Source organism: Gadus macrocephalus, chromosome 22 (genome assembly GCF_031168955.1).
Source record: "Gadus macrocephalus chromosome 22, ASM3116895v1".
NCBI lineage: Eukaryota > Metazoa > Chordata > Actinopteri > Gadiformes > Gadidae > Gadus > Gadus macrocephalus.
Window position 1 is genome coordinate 19,295,928 of NC_082403.1, and position 20,755 is coordinate 19,316,682.

At 43.7% G+C, this 20,755-nt stretch overlaps 1 protein-coding gene across 7 annotated transcripts in view; it reads left to right on the forward strand.

The window, feature by feature from the left end:
- Positions 1 to 7,480: 7,480 nt before the first annotated feature.
- Positions 7,481 to 20,755, forward strand: part of itgb8 (integrin, beta 8) — a 38,281-nt gene continuing 25,006 nt past the window's right edge. For 2 of the 7 annotated variants that reach the window (XR_009523935.1, XM_060043106.1), the window contains exons 1-4: positions 7,481 to 8,559; positions 9,665 to 9,753; positions 11,548 to 11,719; positions 18,270 to 18,376. Coding sequence is in view for 6 of the 7 variants with exons in the window: in XM_060043106.1 (XP_059899089.1) it covers positions 8,463 to 8,559; positions 9,665 to 9,753; positions 11,548 to 11,719; positions 18,270 to 18,376 (465 nt within the window). In the remaining variant the exon portion in view is untranslated. The other 5 variants (XM_060043102.1, XM_060043103.1, XM_060043101.1 and 2 more) reach the window with 5 other exon arrangements.

Below are 20,755 nucleotides of genomic sequence, written 5' to 3' on the forward strand. Positions count from 1 at the left end.
TTATGTATGACTAATGCTGCCCTACTGTGTGAAAGGTGTGAAAACTTTGGGATAGCTTATGGTCATGATGTTTACGTTGAGAAATATGTAGTAGGCCTACTGCTTAGAAATGAATTGTTATGAAGCTTGTTTATATGCTATTTCCCATGATGATAAATTAACATTTCATTGCTGTGAGTTGTGAAGATTATACAAATAAATAGTAAATGCGCTGAATCAGAATACTCATTTCCCATGATGATAAATTAACATTTCATTGCTGCAAGATTTGTGAAGATTATACAAATACATTTTATATCAGCTGAATCAGAATCCTCTATCAAAACGTTAGTGATGGATTGTAAATGCCCTTACCGAAGTACTGTACAATAAGTGCAATTTGGAGGTACCTACTTGTATTTCACTTGAGTATTTAATTAAACCGACTTATCTCCAGATGTTTGCGATAAACTGGAAGATGACGGTAGAAAATCCAGAAAAATAAATGATTGAAGAGCCCCCCATGATCCGCTCGGAAAGTCATAGTCACGCTGATTACAGGTGTTTTTAAAATGCGTATACGGCTCTCCCAGGACAGCCACGCAACGGAATATATATATAATAGTGAAATGTCATATTGAGAACATTTAGATCGGGGACACGCAACAATCGAGGGATGTGGACACCCCCGAATATTGACGGCTATTTCGCACACTGCCATCACAATTATAGCCTAACATAACACTGTACTAGACACAAATGTATTTTCCACTAGCTAGTGGTGGTCATTACATTGTAGTGAAACTAGTAAAGACAACACAGCTTTATGTTACGGCGAAACATGGAGGCACTGCAGCTCTAGTCTCGACAATGCGTTACTTTAGTCTGGTATTTTTCTTCACTGATTGGTTAGACAGCCTTCAAACTTAGTGGTCAAGCAAAGAAGAGGGAGGGGCTCGTTCTGCATACCTAATAGCCGGAGTGAATAACTAATAGCCGGAGTGAATGACTAATAGCCGGAGTGAATGACTAATAGCCGCGGCTATTAGTCATTCAAAACCGTACGGAATTCTTTCCGTACGGATTCCGTACGGTATCCGTGCGGTTTTGCAGTTTAACCGCGCCATTCTAGGGCCGGATTGTGGCCTTCTTGGCTTTCCATAGCAGTCCGGCAGCTGGCAGCGCGCGGTTCAGATTGATGTGAAAGTGGAAGAACCAGAGACGTCGCAGAACCCTGTGATTCATTATATCATCTTGAGGCGCACACAGCTTTTGGCCCTGATAATATGTATTATATGATATAGATATCTATGTATGATATGATATTATTTAGATATAGAGCTCCAGGACTGTAACACAAGTGTTGCACACTTCCAACCTTGGCTGGGGTTATCTCAGCCAAGGTTGAGAATGAATTGGGGGGAAGGAACTTTGGCTTTGACTCCCTCAAGAACACGAACCACGACACGGCTCACACAGCTTTTGGCCGTGATAATATATAACATATGATATAGATATCTATGTAGGCTATATGATAATATTTAGGTAGAGCTCCAGGACTCCCGTGTGTTCTAGAATATTTACAGAACACGGCTAAAGGCTGTGTGCGCCTCGCCATTGCAATACATCCACTGTAAACAGAGCGCATGGTACCATGGCTGCAAGCTGCTCAGGGCCACACCCCCACCCTCCTCCTTGACCCGCCTCGCTCCTCCTCATTTGCATTATAGCTCACCAAAACAGCGCATTTGGGGGAAGCTCAATGTGCGACTGGCTCGGAGTGGCTGTAACTCTGCACCATGGCTGAATTTCGGGAACGTCTTTGAATACTGTGTTAGTTGCCCACTAATACGTACATTAAAGAATACGTCAAATAGCATGTCATGGGACCTTTAAAGTCAACAGCAAGTGTCAAGTCTTCTGTCCAAACCCGGAAGCGTTTATGCCTGGTGTCGGTGTCAGGCTCGGACGTCGCGCTCGTCCAGTGGGGTCACTCCCTGGCCAATCAGTGGCCAGCAGCCTGTTAACGTCACGCAAAAGTACCGGTTCAGCTCTCAATGGAACCTCGACCTCGATGACTAAAAAAGTATCAGGTAGTCCTACCAGGTACCAGATTTTGGCAATTGAAACGCAAAAAAAAGGCGGGTCGAGTCGAGGCGAGTTCAGCTGGTTCTGTCGGTGGAAAAGCGGCACCAGTGACGCTAGTCTGCACACTGTACTGCTTTACCTAATACAGAACGACTTCATATTGACAACATGGCACCTTGTATAACTGCTGTACTTATACAGTATACCCCTCTACATTGTCTATACTGCTACTTTACACTACTGATGATTTTGTGAGAACCAACATGTGTGGCTTATATTCATTCCCAACAGACTCCTCCCAACACCATTGATCCAACATTTAACACGTGTTCACAAAACAATGGAACAACAATAACAGTCCGTCAGCGGTCTGTAACGATATCCGTGTTTTGCAATGTGTCACACCCTTCAGCCTGCGCTGGGGAAGACCACCGCTCAGGGCAACGGTCCAGCCGTCCGTCTGTCCACTAAACTCCACTAATACGGAGTTTGTGTCCCTCAACGTTACATAAGTGCTGCCGGGCAATGAATCACATGCCTGTTGTGTCAGACATGGTCAGAGAGCCTGTGTGTGTGTGTGTGTGTGTGTGTGTGTGTGTGTGTGTGTGTGTGTGTGTGTGTGTGTGTGTGTGTGTGTGTGTGTGTGTGTGTGTGTGTGTGTGTGTGTGTGTGTGTGTGCGTGCGTGCGTGCGTGTGTTTGTGCTTCAATGTTGAAATCCCCCGTATTCACTCTTTTATCTGACTTTTGGCTGCGAATAAATGTGTTTCTGTATGGTTTGTTTGTGTGCGCAGCTGAACCTGTTGGTGTCTGTTTTGTTTAGTGTGTTAGTGTGCGTTAGTGTGTGTACTGTGTATGTGTGTGTGTCTTAGTTTTCTTCTGGTTTCCTCTGGTGCTCTGACATTCCTCCAACCTCTAAAGGCATGGGTTTACAGTCAACCATGAGAAAGCTTGAACAGTGTGTTTGTGTGTGTGGGTGTCCATACATATAGTTAAGCATGAACTCCACCTCACCACAGGACGTCGACCATTGTGCTCCTCCCACTTGTATCTTCACCAACTCAGTGTAGAGGCTGTGACCTTGACTATGGCCATCCTCCTACGCTCGCTCTCTCTCCCTTTTTCTCTCTCCTTCCCTCTATCTCTCTACTCTCTACCTTTCTCTCTCTCTCTCTCTCTCTCTCTCTCTCTCTCTCTCTCTCTCTCTCTCTCTCTCTCTCTCTCTGTTTGTCTCTCCCCTCTCTCTCTGGCTCTCTTCCCTCTCTCTGGCTCTCTTCCCTCTCTCTGTCTCTCTCCCTCTCCCTCCCCTCCCCCCCTCTCTCTCTCTGTCTCTTCCCTCTCTCTCCCTCTCTCTCTCTCTCTCTCTCTCTCTCTCTCTCTCTCTCCCAATACCTCTCCCTCCCCTCCCTCTCTCTGTTTCTCTCTCCCTCTCCCTCCCTTCCCTCTATCTCTGGCTCTCTCACTCTCCCTTACCTCCCTCTCTCTGGCTCTCTCTCTCTCTCCCAATACCGCTCCATCTCCCTGGCTCTCACTCTCTCTGGCTCACACTCTCTCTCTCTCTCTCTCTCTCTCTCTCTCTCTCTCTCTCTCTCTCTCTCTCTCTCTCTCTCTCTCCAATACCTCTCCCTCCCCTTCCCTCCCTCTCTCTCCGCATGTATCCCGGTAGTCTGCCTGGCACGCAGTAAGGCGGAATCAGTTGCCAGCGGCGACAGAATTACAAGGCGGCAATGTCCGCTCAGCTGGCACCCAGGAAGTAGCGGAGGGAGGAGGGGGGGTGAGAGGGGGAGGGTTGATGGGCAGAGAAAAGGGGAGGCTACTCCCCCAAACACTTTGGGACTTTCCAGGGCATGGCGATTAGAGCAGGGAGATGGGATGACAGGTGCTCGGTGTTTCGCTTTCGTCTCCCAGCTGGATCAGTGAGTGTGCTGTGTGTAGATGTTGGGATGACATCATCCTTTAAAGGGTTGTGGGCCTCAGTCACCTGCCACGCTAATCCAAGCTAAAAGAAAAAGGTTTCTTGTTTTGGTTTCACATCTCTTTTCTGATGCGCAGTGCAGTGTAGTGTTGTGCAGTGATTTAATCCCCCAATCCGTTTACACGTACAGTTAGGATAGAGAGCAGGAGTCCCTGATGAAGTGTTTCCCAGGACGAGATGGATGTCTCTGGTCAGCATGTAAAATATGGCCTTTAAATCATGTTACGCCTTCAATTAGGGCTGACCGTTTTACTATGACTGTGAATTATAGTGCCCCAAATAGAATCCCTGCTTACCGGGAATACAATTGACGTTTTGAAAACTTCAGAGAGATCATGGGCTGAGCTTTTGGCATTACCACGAAAAAACAATGCTAGAAATACAATAAGCATTCACTGTGTCAGTTGTGAATACCTAATGAAGCAGCAATGACAAATTGAGAATGAATGGTCTCCAGATTCCGACTCAGAAACACTATGTGTTCCTGTGGTTTGGCAGCTTTCATTTGCTGACAAATCCTCTTCATTGTCGAGCCAAGCGTAGGTGTGTGTGTGTGTTTGTGTGTGTGTGCGTGAGGCCATGTGTTTGCGTGCATTCCATCTATGTGTGCTTCTGACCACGGGTTTTCCTCAGAACTGTTTGTGCAGAGAGACAAACGGATGTTTTTGCAGTATTCCAAGCTTTCATTTAAGCCAAGAATCCCACAAAGGTCGGTTTTCCCCCACTGGATATACATCGAAATTATAGGTTTTGTCATGTTGTGCTTGCTTTTTTGCGGGTTTGCCTTGACGTCTTCTTCATACTGACGTCTGAACTGAAGGTTTGGTTCTCATCGGTCTGGCCGTGAACTTTCACGAGAAAGTTTCGGTCTGGTTTTGGTGCTAAAGAACCAAACCTTTGTGTGGGTTTAAATGTCAAGAACTGTTCGACCAGGGCCTCTTCAGCTTGTCTTGGTTTAAAGTACAGACATGAGTAATTTTATAGATTGTAAATTGTATTGCATATTGATAGGATTTGTAATTGTGCTAACCTCAGCTGACAATTAAGAAAAAAAATAATTTGCAATGAAGGAAAAACGAAATACCAACAATATACTCAACTATATACTGAGTTAAATTTGTATAGTAGTTGATAGTTTAATAGTTTATTTTACACATACTGTATTGACACATAAATAGTAGGATTACAATTTATCAAACTGTAATCAACACTACATGATGGAATCAAAAAAGAAAAAGTTTGAATCTATTGAGGGACAAAGTTATTCCATCTTCATGACCTCAGTCCTTGTCTTTATGAGACAGGAGAGCAGAAGTTTGGAGATGATTATACTCGTTCTATCAAGTCATCTGTCTGAACCTTGAAACAGTACTTTCACAAGACAGTATATGTGGGAGTATTGAGAGTATAGAAATATATGTGACCTTATAATGGGTCATTTCATTTTGTTGTTTTCCAGGAAGCCCCCAGCCTACGGTCCTAGCCCACTGCTCCCCTGGTTACCATGACACACACACAGTCAGTCCACTCTCTGTGTGGAGGCCTCTGTGTGTAGGTGTAGGAGGCCGTCATCCAGCACTAGATATGGGGAATTTCCGTGTTTTTGGTCAAATGTCGCTCCAGAACCGGATGAAGGAGTTTGTTTTTTGACCATGAATGTACTTCAAATTAAAAAAACGTTATGAATGTTATAATAACATGATCAAAAACGGTTCTGAAAGTAACAAATGTTATAACATGATAGTACTTAAAATGTCTTAGTTTCTTTATCACTCCCTTTGCGCTCCGCCGTGCGGTCTGTCGTTCACAATATCCACACACACACTAAAATACTGGCTTTCTTTTTTTAAATGTGCTTTTTTTATTCCAACTGCTGCTTGCACTTAGAAATGTTGTGGTGGCTTCATTATTGATTTGGGTTTTTCTCAGCCTCACCTGTAAGTGCTTATGGATAAAAGCCTCTCTGTTTATCTAAATGTAAAAGTTGTATGTTTATGCTCGAGACACAATGTATTTTTATCCATGTGCAGTTACACAGACCTGAAATCATATGTGATTAACTCTTTAACTGCACTATGATGGACCATTGTTTCCTACAGTAGTTGACGTGTGTGTGCTACGTGCAGACCGGTTGGGCGTCGTTACACTCCTACTGGACCTACTCTATGTCGTTCTTTAGTCACCTTTGACACTGAGGTCATCACTCGGTTTGAGCCAATGGGGGAAAAGAATGCAAAGACAAACAGCCAAGAGAGATAGCAACGACTGATGGATTTGAGTGTTTATGAGAGGGGTTAGCAGTGGTTAGTGTCCATCTGACAACAAACTGTGACTCCATGACAGCTGTCACTGGGAGTCTGAGGCTGGCCAGTATTGACAGCACGGGGACCAGGGGGTTGTGTTTATGTTAGAATCCATTACCAGGTACCCTGATGGTGTGGGGGGGTTCTGTCCTCCAAACAGTAAACCCCCCCTCCTACACCCAGAGAGGGAGAGGAGCTGCGTCAGGGTCTCTGGCAACCCAAGAGGGTTGCTGGTTGAACCTCGGCCTGCCCTGTGACCGCTGACTGCTTCTGTTGAGCTGTTGGCTGTTGCTTTGCAGGCATCATTTTATGCTTATACATACATTTATACATATCTATATATACATTTTTTTTTTTATGTGCATAAATGGCCAATGTTTATGCACGTGTCAGTAGGGGAATGTGAAATGTTCCGATTCAAACCACTGTGTAGGGATCAGCAGTAGTAGTACACTACACCAATGCAATGGGAACGGCATCATGGTACATAGGTGCAAGGCCCTGGTTTGGTCGGCCTTGTGTGCAAGTATCCTGACAAAAATGATTCATGCACGGCAGACACACACGGCTGACAGGCACACACAAACAAGTTCACTGCTAAATTGTTTCTTTAAGGCATCATTACTTTAATTGCGCTTGACTGCAGACTGGGTTGGTTTGGCGGGGGTATGTTTTGAAAATCCCACCGAAATTCAACGTATTCGGCCACTCAACAGGAATGAGTACAATGAGTGGAATAGTTGGCCAGTTGGGGCTGCAAGACAATGAGCGAAAGATGAAGGTCACCCCGGGAAGATAAGGCATTTGTTTGTATGTGTGTGTGTGTGTGTGTGTGTGTGTGTTGCGGCCTGTTTTATTTTGACTATAGGCATGGTGACAAACCATCACTGTTTGGGTTTCCTTCACCATTCTAAAGCGTGTTGAATGCATTGAGCGAGTGCAGGCGCTGCAAGAGAGTGTTGACTATATTATGTCTTTTGTGTCTGAGCTGAGCTCCATCTCCCTTCAGTTTGAGCTGTGTTCCCGAGTCCTCTTGGCTCCGGGACAGCAGTGCAGCCGGCGCAGCTTGGTTACTCCATGCCATTGGAATCTCTCTTCTTCCCAATGGACCCCCGAAAAACCTGAACCGTGAACCGCCTGCACGAAAGAGAGGAGAGGAGGGAAGACTGTTGATACTACCCCTGACCTGGCTTCCGGACACGTTTGGGTCCCCGCTCACACAAAGCAACACATCAGCAGCGTACAGTGCCTCCCGAAGAAGCGGTATAAACATCCCCAAGTCATGGTTCACTGGAATGCGTACCGCCTGGACCCAAGGCTTTAGCAAAGTAAGCTGTTTGAACACTCTGTTTTCTCTCCTACATCTCTCACTCTCTCTTCTGTCTCTCTCCTCCTGTCCTCCATCTCTCACTCTCTCAGTCTGTCTCTCTCCTCCATCGCACACTCTCTAGGTCTTCTCTTTTATCTCCCTCCAGTAGTGCTCCGTTGCTATGACACCGGCAGGCTGAGTCAGTAGCCAGATTAGAGCCGGCTGGTTTTGAGACAGTAAGCGTTTTCTCCCCTCTCATGGTAACCTGAATAAACAGCGGTCATGTGGACGGGGGGTGCGGCCAATAGGTTAGCTTCATGTCAGACGCTTATTTGTACGCAGTTGGTTCTTCGTTGTTTTTTCCCCACGTTCTGAGGTTTAGTCCGCGGAGGAACTGCTCGTCATTGGTGCGCAGAGGACACACACACGACACCCACACACTCGCACGCACACACACCTGAAGGTCGGGATAGATGAAGGGCTGCTGCTCCTTCTCACTTTCAGTACTGCTGCTGCTCACTCTGGCGCGCGCATCGTCGCCGAACGCTCGCGCTAAGCTTATTCCTAGGGATGTGAACACTTTTGCACGTTGGCACGGATTAGGACGCTATTGGGTGAACGTATTGAATCCTCCGCCGCCCCGCGACAATGCCCCACGCGGCTCTGTCGCACATTCCCGGCTCTGCCTATTGTTCACGTTGACGCACGGGCACCGCTGACCTGCTGCCTCGCGCCGACGTCTGCCTCACGAAAGCCCCGGGTCCGCGCTTCGCCCCGCGCTCCTTCTCTTCATTTCACCTCGGTGTGGACATGACTTCCTGGCTCCGTACACACAGTGACCTCCCCTGGTATGCCCTGTTCCTCTGCCTGTCCGTGGAGGCTGCCGTCATTGAAGCATCCAGTTCAGGTAATTATGGATAACTTTATTTAATGTTGCTTTATTTGTTTTACTGTCATAGTAGGGTCTGTACCGTTGTTGTTGTTGTTGTTGTTGTTGTTGTCGTCGTTGTTTTCTGAATGAGGGGAACTGTGTACTCAGAATAGGTTTTGTCGTCACATCACTTTATCATACATTCCATTGTATGTGTGTGTGTGTGTGTGTGTGTGTGTGTGTGTGTGTGTGTGTGTGTGTGTGTGTGTGTGTGTGTGTGTGTGTGTGTGTGTGTGTGTGTGTGTGTGTGTGTGTGTGTGAGACTGTGTGTGTGGCAGTGTAATGAGCCACTACTACCTTATTATGATAGGTGGAGTCTAGGTTGAAACTCATATGTCCTGTTTTCGCCCCAAAAAACATTATAAACCAATAGCAGTTCAAGGGAAATAAATGTATCATTTATCCATACTGCGGCCCTGCACGCATGCTAACATTCCCCATGACCTCCCCCTCTCTCCCACATTCCTCCCGCCACCTGCAGTAAGGGTCTTTTACAATAGTGTCCAAGGCAAGAGCAGCATTCTCTGTCTGTTTCATCCCTGTTCTAATAGGCCTGCTCTAGCATTACTAATCAGTGTTGGCACACAGTCTTTCATATGCTAATCTGACCTGCTCTCCTCGCCCCTTTTTTTTCTATCTCTTATTGCTCTCATAAACGCATTGCTGTCTTGTCCTCTCCTCTCTCCTCTATCCTCTCACTCCTTTCCTCTCTTGTCCTCTCATCTCCTTTATTCTCCATCTCCTCTACTATCCTCTCGCCTCCTCTCCTCTCCTCCTCTCACCTCTCCTCTCCCCTCCTCTCCTGTCATCTCTCCGCTCCACTCCTCTCTCCTCCCCTCTCCTCCTTTCTCCTCTCTCCTCTACCCTCCTTTCCTGTCCTCTCCCCTCCTCTCCTCTCCTCTCCTCCTCTCCCCTCCCCTCCTCTCTCCTCCCCTCTCCTCCTTTCTCCACCTCTCCCCTCCTCTCCCCGCCTCTCCTCCACTCCCCTCCTCTCTCCTCTTCCCTTCTCTCTTCCCTCCTCTCCTCCTCTCCCCTCCTCTTCTGTCCTCTCTCCTCTCCTCCGCTATGTTATCTCCTCCAGGTGACGGTACTCTGTGTAGATCCTCCTCCATAACCTCTTGTACAGAGTGCCTTCGGCGTGGGCCGCAGTGTGCTTGGTGCTTCCAGGAGGTAATCAATGTGTGTGTGTGTGTGTGTGGGGGAACGGTTTTGGGGGGGGGGGGGTTTTGGACTCGGCACTCGCGAATATATATATATCTTTAGGTTCACCCTTGACTGCCCTCTGACCGTCTGTGTGTGTGTGTGTGTGTGTGTGTGTGTGTGTGTGTGTGTCAGACTTTGTGTTAGTCATTATGTGTGAGACAAAGCTATTTTTCTATCCATGTATTCGTCTAGACGCTCATGCGCACGCACTTATGGACACCCTTTAATGCATTCCTCCCACACGTGTTAAATGCATCAAATTTGGTTCTGTGTGTCTCTAAATTAATTATGTATGTATGTGTGTGCGCCACCAAACATTTGCCACACACACACACATACACACACACACACACACACACACACACACACACACACACACACACACACACACACACACACACACACACACACACGTAAACACACCACATCCGCTAGGCCCACATGTGTCCATTTAAAAACCTCAGGTGCTTTCCCACCCAGTGAACCTTGACCTTGTGCTTATCAGCTACCATGGCCTTGAAGGAGTAGGAGATGTTAACACACAGACCTGGGCGCACACTCACACAAAGGCACACACACACACACACACACACACACACACACACACACAGCCGGATCCACTGAATAAACAAACAAACAAGTAAGTACACAGGAAAAGCAGAATTCTTTCTTATTTGTGTTTTCCGGAAACCAAAACCCACTCAACAACTCTCACAACACACACAGGGCACAATATTTATCAGCATCTGTTGGAAAGATAACACCTTAGCTACCCAGGATCATTAATAGCAACACATAACAACATTCTGCCTCTGAATAGTCCACCAGTCCCCCCAATCATGCTTTAGGCTGTATGGCTCCCTGGAGAATCTGCCTCATTCCAGTATATTGTGGCTTGAATTAATGCTGAAGTGCGTCCTTTGTGCTCTAAAGCCAGCAAAAGCCTCAGCACCATAAACCCTTTCCTCACAGGTCTCTCATTAGCAGCTGTCCCTGTTCCAATCAGTGCTGAAGTGTCTCGCTAAATGGTGTCCCATAAAATATAACGTCAAAACCGTTCAATAATGCGGTTGTGTTTTCCAAATCTCCCTCGATCCCCTAGCATTTTTGGTTGCTGAGTTTCAGCACAGACCAAAGGTTGCTAATCCCAGGATTTCCCTAAGCGGCCAGGCATGAATGTGCTCTATTGTTGGCTGTTGACTGCAACACTTAGCAGCTAATAACGTGTGCACGCACGCACACACACACACACACACACACACACACACACACACACACACACACACACACACACACACACACACACACACAGACACAGACACAGACACAGACACACATTCACACAAACTCATGTTGTACTGTTCTCGTTTTGTCAAGATTTACCGCACCACTTTATTTTACTGTTGAGCGCTAAATGAATTAATGTGGACATGGTCCTCTCAATATTTCACACATATTCCTCCATGGTGAGAGGACTCTTGAGCTGCAGCACTCTTACATCCTAAATCCCCCTCAATTTGGCGTATCCTAGGCTAATGACAAATTAGTTCTGCCAAGTCTCGCATGAGAAACGCTGTGTCATTTTTAAACACAACAATGACTCCTCATAATGGTTTATCACTAAGGAACGACCAAAGACACGTACCACTTGAGGAGTAGCTGACCTCCAAATGCTCCTATGCGACCAAAAGGTCAACATAATGTGCCGTCGCCATGTACCCCACTTATACACGGTGACCCTTGACCTTTGGGCCCCGGCAGGCGTTCCTTGAGGGGACCGGTGCGTCCCAGCGTTGCGACCTGCCACTGAGCCTGCTGAGGAAGGGCTGCAGCCTGGAGGCCATGGAGCACCCGGAGGTCAAGGTGGAGGTCAACGCCACTCTCAGCGGGACCCAGGTGTCCCCCTCGGACATCCAAGTCACCCTCAGGCCAGGTACGATGGCCATCTGAATGTGTCCCTTCGTGGGTATGTCTCAGTTATTGATCACTTGACCTCATGGCGTGGTTCCCATCCATGAGTGGTTTACCATATAATAATATAGGGGATTTATGAATGGTCGTCTATACTTTAGTCGTCTATTTATACCACATCGTTGTGAATACCTGATTCTGATTGGTAAATAATGTTCCAAGGGTGTGCGTTCGTTAACAAAACTGTCAATTATCCCTATGGACCATAGACATTAGACCAAGACGCTGCATTGACTGCATCTACTGCTTCCTTAATGTGATGTGTCAACTTCGCCGCCATATTTGAGGGGCAAAGACCGGCCTGTAAACAAGTAAACGGTGGAGCTGTGGTTTGTCTGCGTTAAAATAACTATAATGTTCAGAGAGGGGTGATATAGCCTACTTACGGGGTGATATAGCCTACTTACGCCACGACAAGCTAGTTATCCACCCTCGTACCAGTACACCAAATCCACCAAGAGATGTTTAAATAACTCACTCATCCCAGGCATAATCCAGATACACACATAATCTACAAACCAGGTACGTTAAATGCACTCTGATGACAATCACAACTCACACATATCCCGGACAGAAGGATTTATTACAAAGGATTGCTAATTATGAGGATGTGGAAATACGGACCTTTCAACACAGTAACTATCACACACATGACATTGAAAATGATATAAATCCTGAGACTAATTTCTTTCACAGCTTAACAAAATGACTGCCGATACTACAATGAAGAGCAATTCAATAATACCATTAAGACCAGTCATAAACTTTCAATCATTCATTTCCATAGCAGAAGCCTGTATGCCAATTTTCACAACATAAAGTATTACCTCGGACAATTCTCGCAGCCATTCAACATTATTGCCATTACAGAAACCTGGATTAACAATGAAAGGGGCATGGACTTTGAACTCGAAGGGTACGAAATTATTTGTAAAAACAGAGAAAACAAGAATGGAGGTGGTGTGGCTTTGTTTGTAGATAAAAATCTCACCTACAAGGTAGTAGAGAACATGTCAACAGTGATAAATGATGTTTTTGAATGTGTTACAATTGAAATATTAATGGAAAAAAAGAAAAACATCATTGTGAGTTGCATGTACAGAACTCCAGGCTCCAATATAGATTCTTTCATTAACTGGGTTGCAGAAAAATTTACAAAATCAAACCATAAAACCATGTTTATCTGCGGAGACTACAATATTGACCTTCTGAACCCAAACAAGCACAGAATGACAGACAAATTCATTAACACCTTATACAGTCTCAGTCTGTACCCTAAAATAACTAGACCCAGTCGAATCACCTCACACTGTGCCACGTTAATCGACAACATTTTCACAAACGTCCTAGATAACAACACAATAAGTGGATTATTAATAAATGACATCACTGACCATTTACCTGTATTTATTGTCTATAACTGCAACTACAGTAAAACCTCCAAAGACATCAGACCACAATACAGACGAGTCAGAACAGAGGAATCTATGATTGCATTAGAAAACAATTTGATTGCATATGACTGGGACTCAATATATAAAGAAAATGATGTGAATATAGCATATGATAAGTTTGGCAAATCTTTCAAACAGTTATATGATCAAAATTGTCCAGTTAGGGAAGACAGCAGAAAAAATAAACATAAAAATGACCCATGGATCTCAAAAGGATTACAAAATGCTTGTAAAAAAAAGAACACTCTATATAGAGAATTTGTCAAACACAGAACTAAGGAAGCAGAAAATAAATATAAGAAATACAAAAATAAGTTAACAAGTATTATCAGAATATGTAAAAAAGAATATTATAGTACAATATTAGAAAATAATAAAAATAATATTAAAAGCATATGGACCATATTCAATAACGTGATTAGAGATACCCCGAGACATATCACTTACCCCCAGTATTTCAGCGAAAATGATAAAAAAATTAATAAAATGGAAGAGGTGGTTAATCAGTTTAATAATTATTTTGTAAACATTGGACCAAATTTAGCGGAAAAAATACCTATGACAGATACTTTAGCCCATGATGATATACCTATTAAGAGAAACACCAGCTCAATGTACCTCAATCCTGTTCTTGAAAAAGAAATTATAGATGTTGTAAACAAATGCAAAAACAAAACTTCCGTTGATTGTGATGACATTGACATAAAAACTGTCAAAAGGGTAATTACGGGTATCTCTAGACCATTAGCACACATCTGTAACCTGTCATTCCAAACCGGACAATTTCCTAATAAAATGAAAACAGCCAAAGTCATACCGATGTACAAAACTGGCATTAAACACCACTTCACTAATTATAGGCCAATCTCTCTGCTCCCACAATTCTCTAAAATTCTTGAAAAACTCTTTAATGACAGATTATGCAAATTCATAGATAAATACAAATTACTCACCGACAGTCAATATGGATTCAGAACAAACCGGTCAACAGCACTAGCCTTAACAGAACTCACAGAAGAAATCACTAACGCCACGGACAATAAGAAATTTGCGATCGGGACATTTATAGACTTAAAAAAAGCATTTGATACTATAAATCACTATATATTAATTACAAAACTAGAACAATATGGGATCCGGGGGGTCGTTTTGAATTGGGTGAGGAGCTATTTAGAGAGAAGGCAACAATTTGTGATGATGGATGGATTTAAGTCAGAATGCTTGGACATTGTGTGTGGGGTTCCGCAGGGGTCAGTGCTGGGACCAATGTTATTTCACATGTATATCAATGATATTTGCAACGTATCGAAATCTCTGAAATTCGTACTTTTTGCAGATGACACAAATATACTGGTTTCTGGGGAAAATTTGCAGCAACTTCTGTCCACATTGACCGTAGAGATTAGTAGACTAAAAAAATGGTTTGACAGAAATAAGTTATCTCTAAACCTAAATAAAACTAAAATTATGATATTTGGAAACTGTAAAAAATCGGAAAACATTGAGGTACAAATAGAGGGTGTAAACTTAGAAAGGGTATATGAAAACAAATTTCTAGGGGTAATCATTGACGACAAAATTTGCTGGAAACCTCATATAAAACACATACAAACCAAACTATCAAGAAGCATCTCAGTCCTGTGCAAAGCCAAGCACTTCCTGAATATTAAATCACTCCATATTCTTTATAACTCATTAATATTACCATATTTGTATTACTGTTCAGAAATCTGGGGAAACACATACAAAAGCTCTTTACAACCGTTGTGTATTCTTCAGAAGCAAGCCATTACAATAATCCATAATGTAACTTATCATGAACATACTAATCAACTATTCATACAGTCCAAAACTCTCAAATTTCCTGATCTGGTTGAATTCAAAACTGCCCAAACAATCTTCAAAGCCAGAAATGATATGCTACCAAAAAACATACAGGCAATGTTTTCTGAAAGGGAGGGACGTTATAACTTAAGGGGACAGCTGAACTTCAAGGTCCACCACACACGCACAACGAAAAATAGCTTTTGTATCAGCATCTACGGAGTTAAATTGTGGAATAAGTTAAGTGCGGAAGTACAGAAAAGCCAAAGCATAAGTCAGTTCAAAAACAAAAAAATTAATAAAATGGAAGAGGTGGTTAATCAGTTTAATAATTATTTTGTAAACATTGGACCAAATTTAGCGGAAAAAATACCTATGACAGATACTTTAGCCCATGATGATATACCTATTAAGAGAAACACCAGCTCAATGTACCTCAATCCTGTTCTTGAAAAAGAAATTATAGATGTTGTAAACAAATGCAAAAACAAAACTTCCGTTGATTGTGATGACATTGACATAAAAACTGTCAAAAGGGTAATTACGGGTATCTCTAGACCATTAGCACACATCTGTAACCTGTCATTCCAAACCGGACAATTTCCTAATAAAATGAAAACAGCCAAAGTCATACCGATGTACAAAACTGGCATTAAACACCACTTCACAAATTATAGGCCAATCTCTCTGCTCCCACAATTCTCTAAAATTCTTGAAAAACTCTTTAATGACAGATTATGCAAATTCATAGATAAATACAAATTACTCACCGACAGTCAATATGGATTCAGAACAAACCGGTCAACAGCACTAGCCTTAACAGAACTCACAGAAGAAATCACTAACGCCACGGACAATAAGAAATTTGCGATCGGGACATTTATAGACTTAAAAAAAGCATTTGATACTATAAATCACTATATATTAATTACAAAACTAGAACAATATGGGATCCGGGGGGTCGTTTTGAATTGGGTGAGGAGCTATTTAGAGAGAAGGCAACAATTTGTGATGATGGATGGATTTAAGTCAGAATGCTTGGACATTGTGTGTGGGGTTCCGCAGGGGTCAGTGCTGGGACCAATGTTATTTCACATGCATATCAATGATATTTGCAACGTATCGAAATCTCTGAAATTCGTACTTTTTGCAGATGACACAAATATACTGGTTTCTGGGGAAAATTTGCAGCAACTTCTGTCCACATTGACCGTAGAGATTAGTAGACTAAAAAAATGGTTTGACAGAAATAAGTTATCTCTAAACCTAAATAAAACTAAAATTATGATATTTGGAAACTGTAAAAAATCGGAAAACATTGAGGTACAAATAGAGGGTGTAAACTTAGAAAGGGTATATGAAAACAAATTTCTAGGGGTAATCATTGACGACAAAATTTGCTGGAAACCTCATATAAAACACATACAAACCAAACTATCAAGAAGCATCTCAGTCCTGTGCAAAGCCAAGCACTTCCTGAATATTAAATCACTCCATATTCTTTATAACTCATTAATATTACCATATTTGTATTACTGTTCAGAAATCTGGGGAAACACATACAAAAGCTCTTTACAACCGTTGTGTATTCTTCAGAAGCGAGCCATTACAATAATCCATAATGTAACTTATCATGAACATACTAATCAACTATTCATACAGTCCAAAACTCTCAAATTTCCTGATCTGGTTGAATTCAAAACTGCCCAAACAATCTTCAAAGCCAGAAATGATATGCTACCAAAAAACATACAGGCAATGTTTTCTGAAAGGGAGGGACGTTATAACTTAAGGGGACAGCTGAACTTCAAGGTCCACCACACACGCACAACGAAAAATAGCTTTTGTATCAGCATCTACGGAGTTAAATTGTGGAATAAGTTAAGTGCGGAAGTACAGAAAAGCCAAAGCATAAGTCAGTTCAAAAACAAATATAAAGACATCGTCTTCACAAAGTACAGAAATTTAGAAAAGCCTCTGTAACATTGACATATGTAGACTGTAGTTTGTAATATACATGGTATTTGTATTTATATTTGTAATATCTATATATCTAGTAACTTATAATATACATGTATAGGTATTTATAATGTAATATAGATTGTTTATAGTATATATATACATATATATATAATTATATATAATTGTATACAATTATATATGTAATTGTTTACAATATTTGTGTGTGATTATATTGACTATTTATAAATATACGTAGATATATATGCGTAGATATATATATATATACACACAATTATTCTGTATTCTGTATTCATATTTGTATGCATCATTATAGCTTGCATTTTACTGACATGTTGGTGACATCTATCCAAGCTAAATTGATCTATTAAGGGGTAGGACTAGATACGTTTTTTTACTTCCTCCTACCCCCTTTCGAGCATGTAGAAAGTTATTTTGTGTGTTTTTTTTGTTGTCTCTTTTATTTTTTATTTCATCTATTAATAATCAATTGATAATCATTAATTGATTAATAATCATGTTTTTTTTATTGCTTGCATGTTCGAAATAAAGACAATCAATCAATATCTCTCAACCCATTTCAATGAGTTGTTTTATATTCAAATCATCATCTTAAAAATCATCTTATACATGTTATATTATTATATATATATATATTTCATATATTCTTTACTCCACGTAGATCATTATCCCTTGAATACCAATCCAAATGCCACGTCCTCATTCCACCACCAGAGCAATATGCTCAAAGCAAAGAGAAGAAATATATTGAAATTCCAGGTGGTTGAATGGAAAAGAAAAAATCGATGTTACGGATAAAAGTGACTAATCATTGTTGGTAACTGTGTTATAAGAGAAGTAAACCACTCTAGGGTGTTCCGTTATTAGAGGATAATGTATGATGGGGGTGGTGATACGGTCGTTATAACTCGCTTTTGATAAAAAAAGCTAAATGCCCTGAATGTTAAATGTAAATGTCTGTGTGTGTGTGTATGTGTGCATGTGTGTGTGCACGTGCGTGCGTGCGTGTGTGTGCACGTGTGTGTGTGCGTGCGTGTGTGTGTGTGTGTCTGTGTGTGTGTATGCGTGTGTGTGTGTGTGTGTGTGTGTCTGTCTGTCTGTCTGTCTGGGTGTGTGTGTGTGTGTGTGTGTGTGTGTGTGTGTGTGTGTGTGTGTGTGTGTGTGTGTGTGTGTGTGTGTGTGTGTGTGTGTGTGTGTGTGTGTGTGTGTGTGTGTGTGTGTCCATCCCCCTAGGCTCCGAGGCCAGCTTCATCGTGGCGGTGAGCCAGCTGCAGCGCTATCCTGTAGACCTGTACTACCTGGTGGATGTGTCCGCCTCCATGAAGGAGAACCTGGACCAGGTACACAAACACACACGCACGCACGCACGCGCAGCTAGATTGACATGGCCAACTCACACTAGTCGGTAAACACTGTGATTTACTCTCTACACTTCACATTCACAGTGAGTCATTGAGCAGACGCATCTATCCAAAGAGAGAACAAAATCACTGCGGTGGACAAGAAAGCATACGAAACAAAATCGCTGTTAAAATAAAGAATATTTTGAAATGCTATACAGCCCACTTCAATATATTTTTTAAAACTTTATAACGTTTCAAAATGCTTTCTGAATTCCTCATACCGTGTGAAAAATTTGTAAAGACCGCAATACATCATCTACAGAATCGACTGTATCGCAGTAAAAAAAGGTCTGACTCCTCTGATGGACTTTAATGAGCTCATTTCCTATCGAATTTTATAAGAGTGTTGCAGCTCAAAGGCTTAAGTGACTCAATGCCACAGTGATCATATCTTCATAATTTCTGAGTCACATTAATGGAGGACTTGAGCACCAATGACAGTGTATCCATTAAAAGGAGGTTCCCTTTAAAGCATTTCAAGAGAGTCCAAACAAAAAGGCCTAGGTACATAGAATAGTATAAAGTCATCTCCTATGGACTAAATATAGAAACCTCCTTCCCGCCTTGGCTCATTAATCATTACTTTATCCACTGATTTTCTTGCTGCTTATTCATCTCATACTTCAACCTTGTCCTTCAACCTCTCCTCTCCTCTCCTTTCCTCACCTCTCCTTTATCCTCTCCCCTCCTCTCCTTTTCTCTCCTCCTCCCCCCTCCTCTCTCCCCTCCTCTTCTCCTCTCCTTTCTCCTCTCCTTTACTCACCTCTCCTCTCTTCTCCCCTCCTCCCCTCCTCCCCTCTCCTCTCTCCTCTCCTTTGCTCACCTGTCCTCTACTCCTCTCCTCTCCCCTCCTCCTCACCTCTCCTCTCCTCCTCTCCTCTCCCCTCCTCCTCACCTCTCCTCTCCCCTCCTCCTCACCTCTCCTCTCGTCCTCTCCTCTCCGTTTCCGTTTCCGGTGTGTGAGTGTGAGCGGCGGTGGTGGGGGTGCGAGTGGCGCAGAGTTTTGAATTGTTTGCTGTCCCTTTTTCACGTTCTTTCCCTGGTTTCTCCGTCTGTTCTATGTGCATGATCAGGTAAGATTTACTAATACTTTTACTGTGTTGGCGAGTGATCACTGGTTGTGTCGGGAGGTTTTCGGGAGGAATGGCGTCCTCCGAGACGCCACTTCTGTCTATCCGGCAGGGAGTTAGGATAGTCCCGCCGGATAGTAGCGTTACTGTGGAGGAAGTTCTGTTGGCTGTCGGTGAGCAGGTAGGTCATGTTAAATTATCTTTTGCATCGAGAATGAATAAAGCAGTGGTTGTGTTCCTGAAAGAAGAGCCCCTTGTGTATCAGCTGGTAGGGAGTGGCGTGTTTATCAGGGACCTATTCGTGCAGGTCTCCCCGCTGTCGGTTCCCTCCACGCGGATCACCGTGTCCGGTGTTCCGCCGTTTATACCCAACGAGTTGTTAGAGAACGAGCTCCGTAGGTTTGGCAAGTTTGCCGGTGGATTTAAAACAGTGAGTTTGGGATGTAAGGATCCCAAACTGAAGCACGCACAGTCTCTGAGACGGCAGGTATTTATGTTCCTGGACTCGACGACACAAACACTCGATGTATCGTTCAGAGTGAAGCACGGTGATGGGTTTTATATGGTGTACGCCAGCTCAGGACAGTTCAAATGTTTTGAGTGTGGAGATGTGGGACATAAACGCTTTGCGTGTCCAACTAGAGAGCAGGGGGCGGCTCGCTCCGCTGATGCGGCGGACGGTGGGTCCGCGGCTGGCGGGTCCGGCGCTGGGTCCGCGGTTGTCGGGTCCGGTGCTGGGTCCGCGGCTGTCGGGTCCGGTGTTGAGTCCGCGGCCGGGTCTGCGGCTGGCGAGTCCGCGGCTGGCGAGTCCGCGGCTGGCGAGTCCGCGGCCGGGTCTGCGGCTGGCGAGTCCGGTGCTGGGTCCGCGGCCATGTCCGCGGCTGGTGAGTCCGGTGCTGGGTCCGCGGCTGGCGGGTCCAGTGCTGGCGCCGCGGGTGCGGATGCGGGTGCGGATGCGGGTGCGGATCCCGGTGCTGAGAACGTGGCAGCCGGTGCCACTGGTTCGGTGCCACCGGTGCCATATTCTGAGGATGATGACTTGGATAGGGAGGAACAGAGCGAGCCTAAGAAACAGCAGGCTCCTGTGGCTGCGGAGAACCTGAGTAGTTCTCAGTCTGCAGGCACTGAAGCAGCTTCCACAAGTTGTACAGGCAGAGATCCCACTGTGATCACCAATGAAGGAAAGGGTATGTTAAATAGTCAGGCATCCTGTGAAGGAGAAGACATGGAGTATGACTGAGCCAGA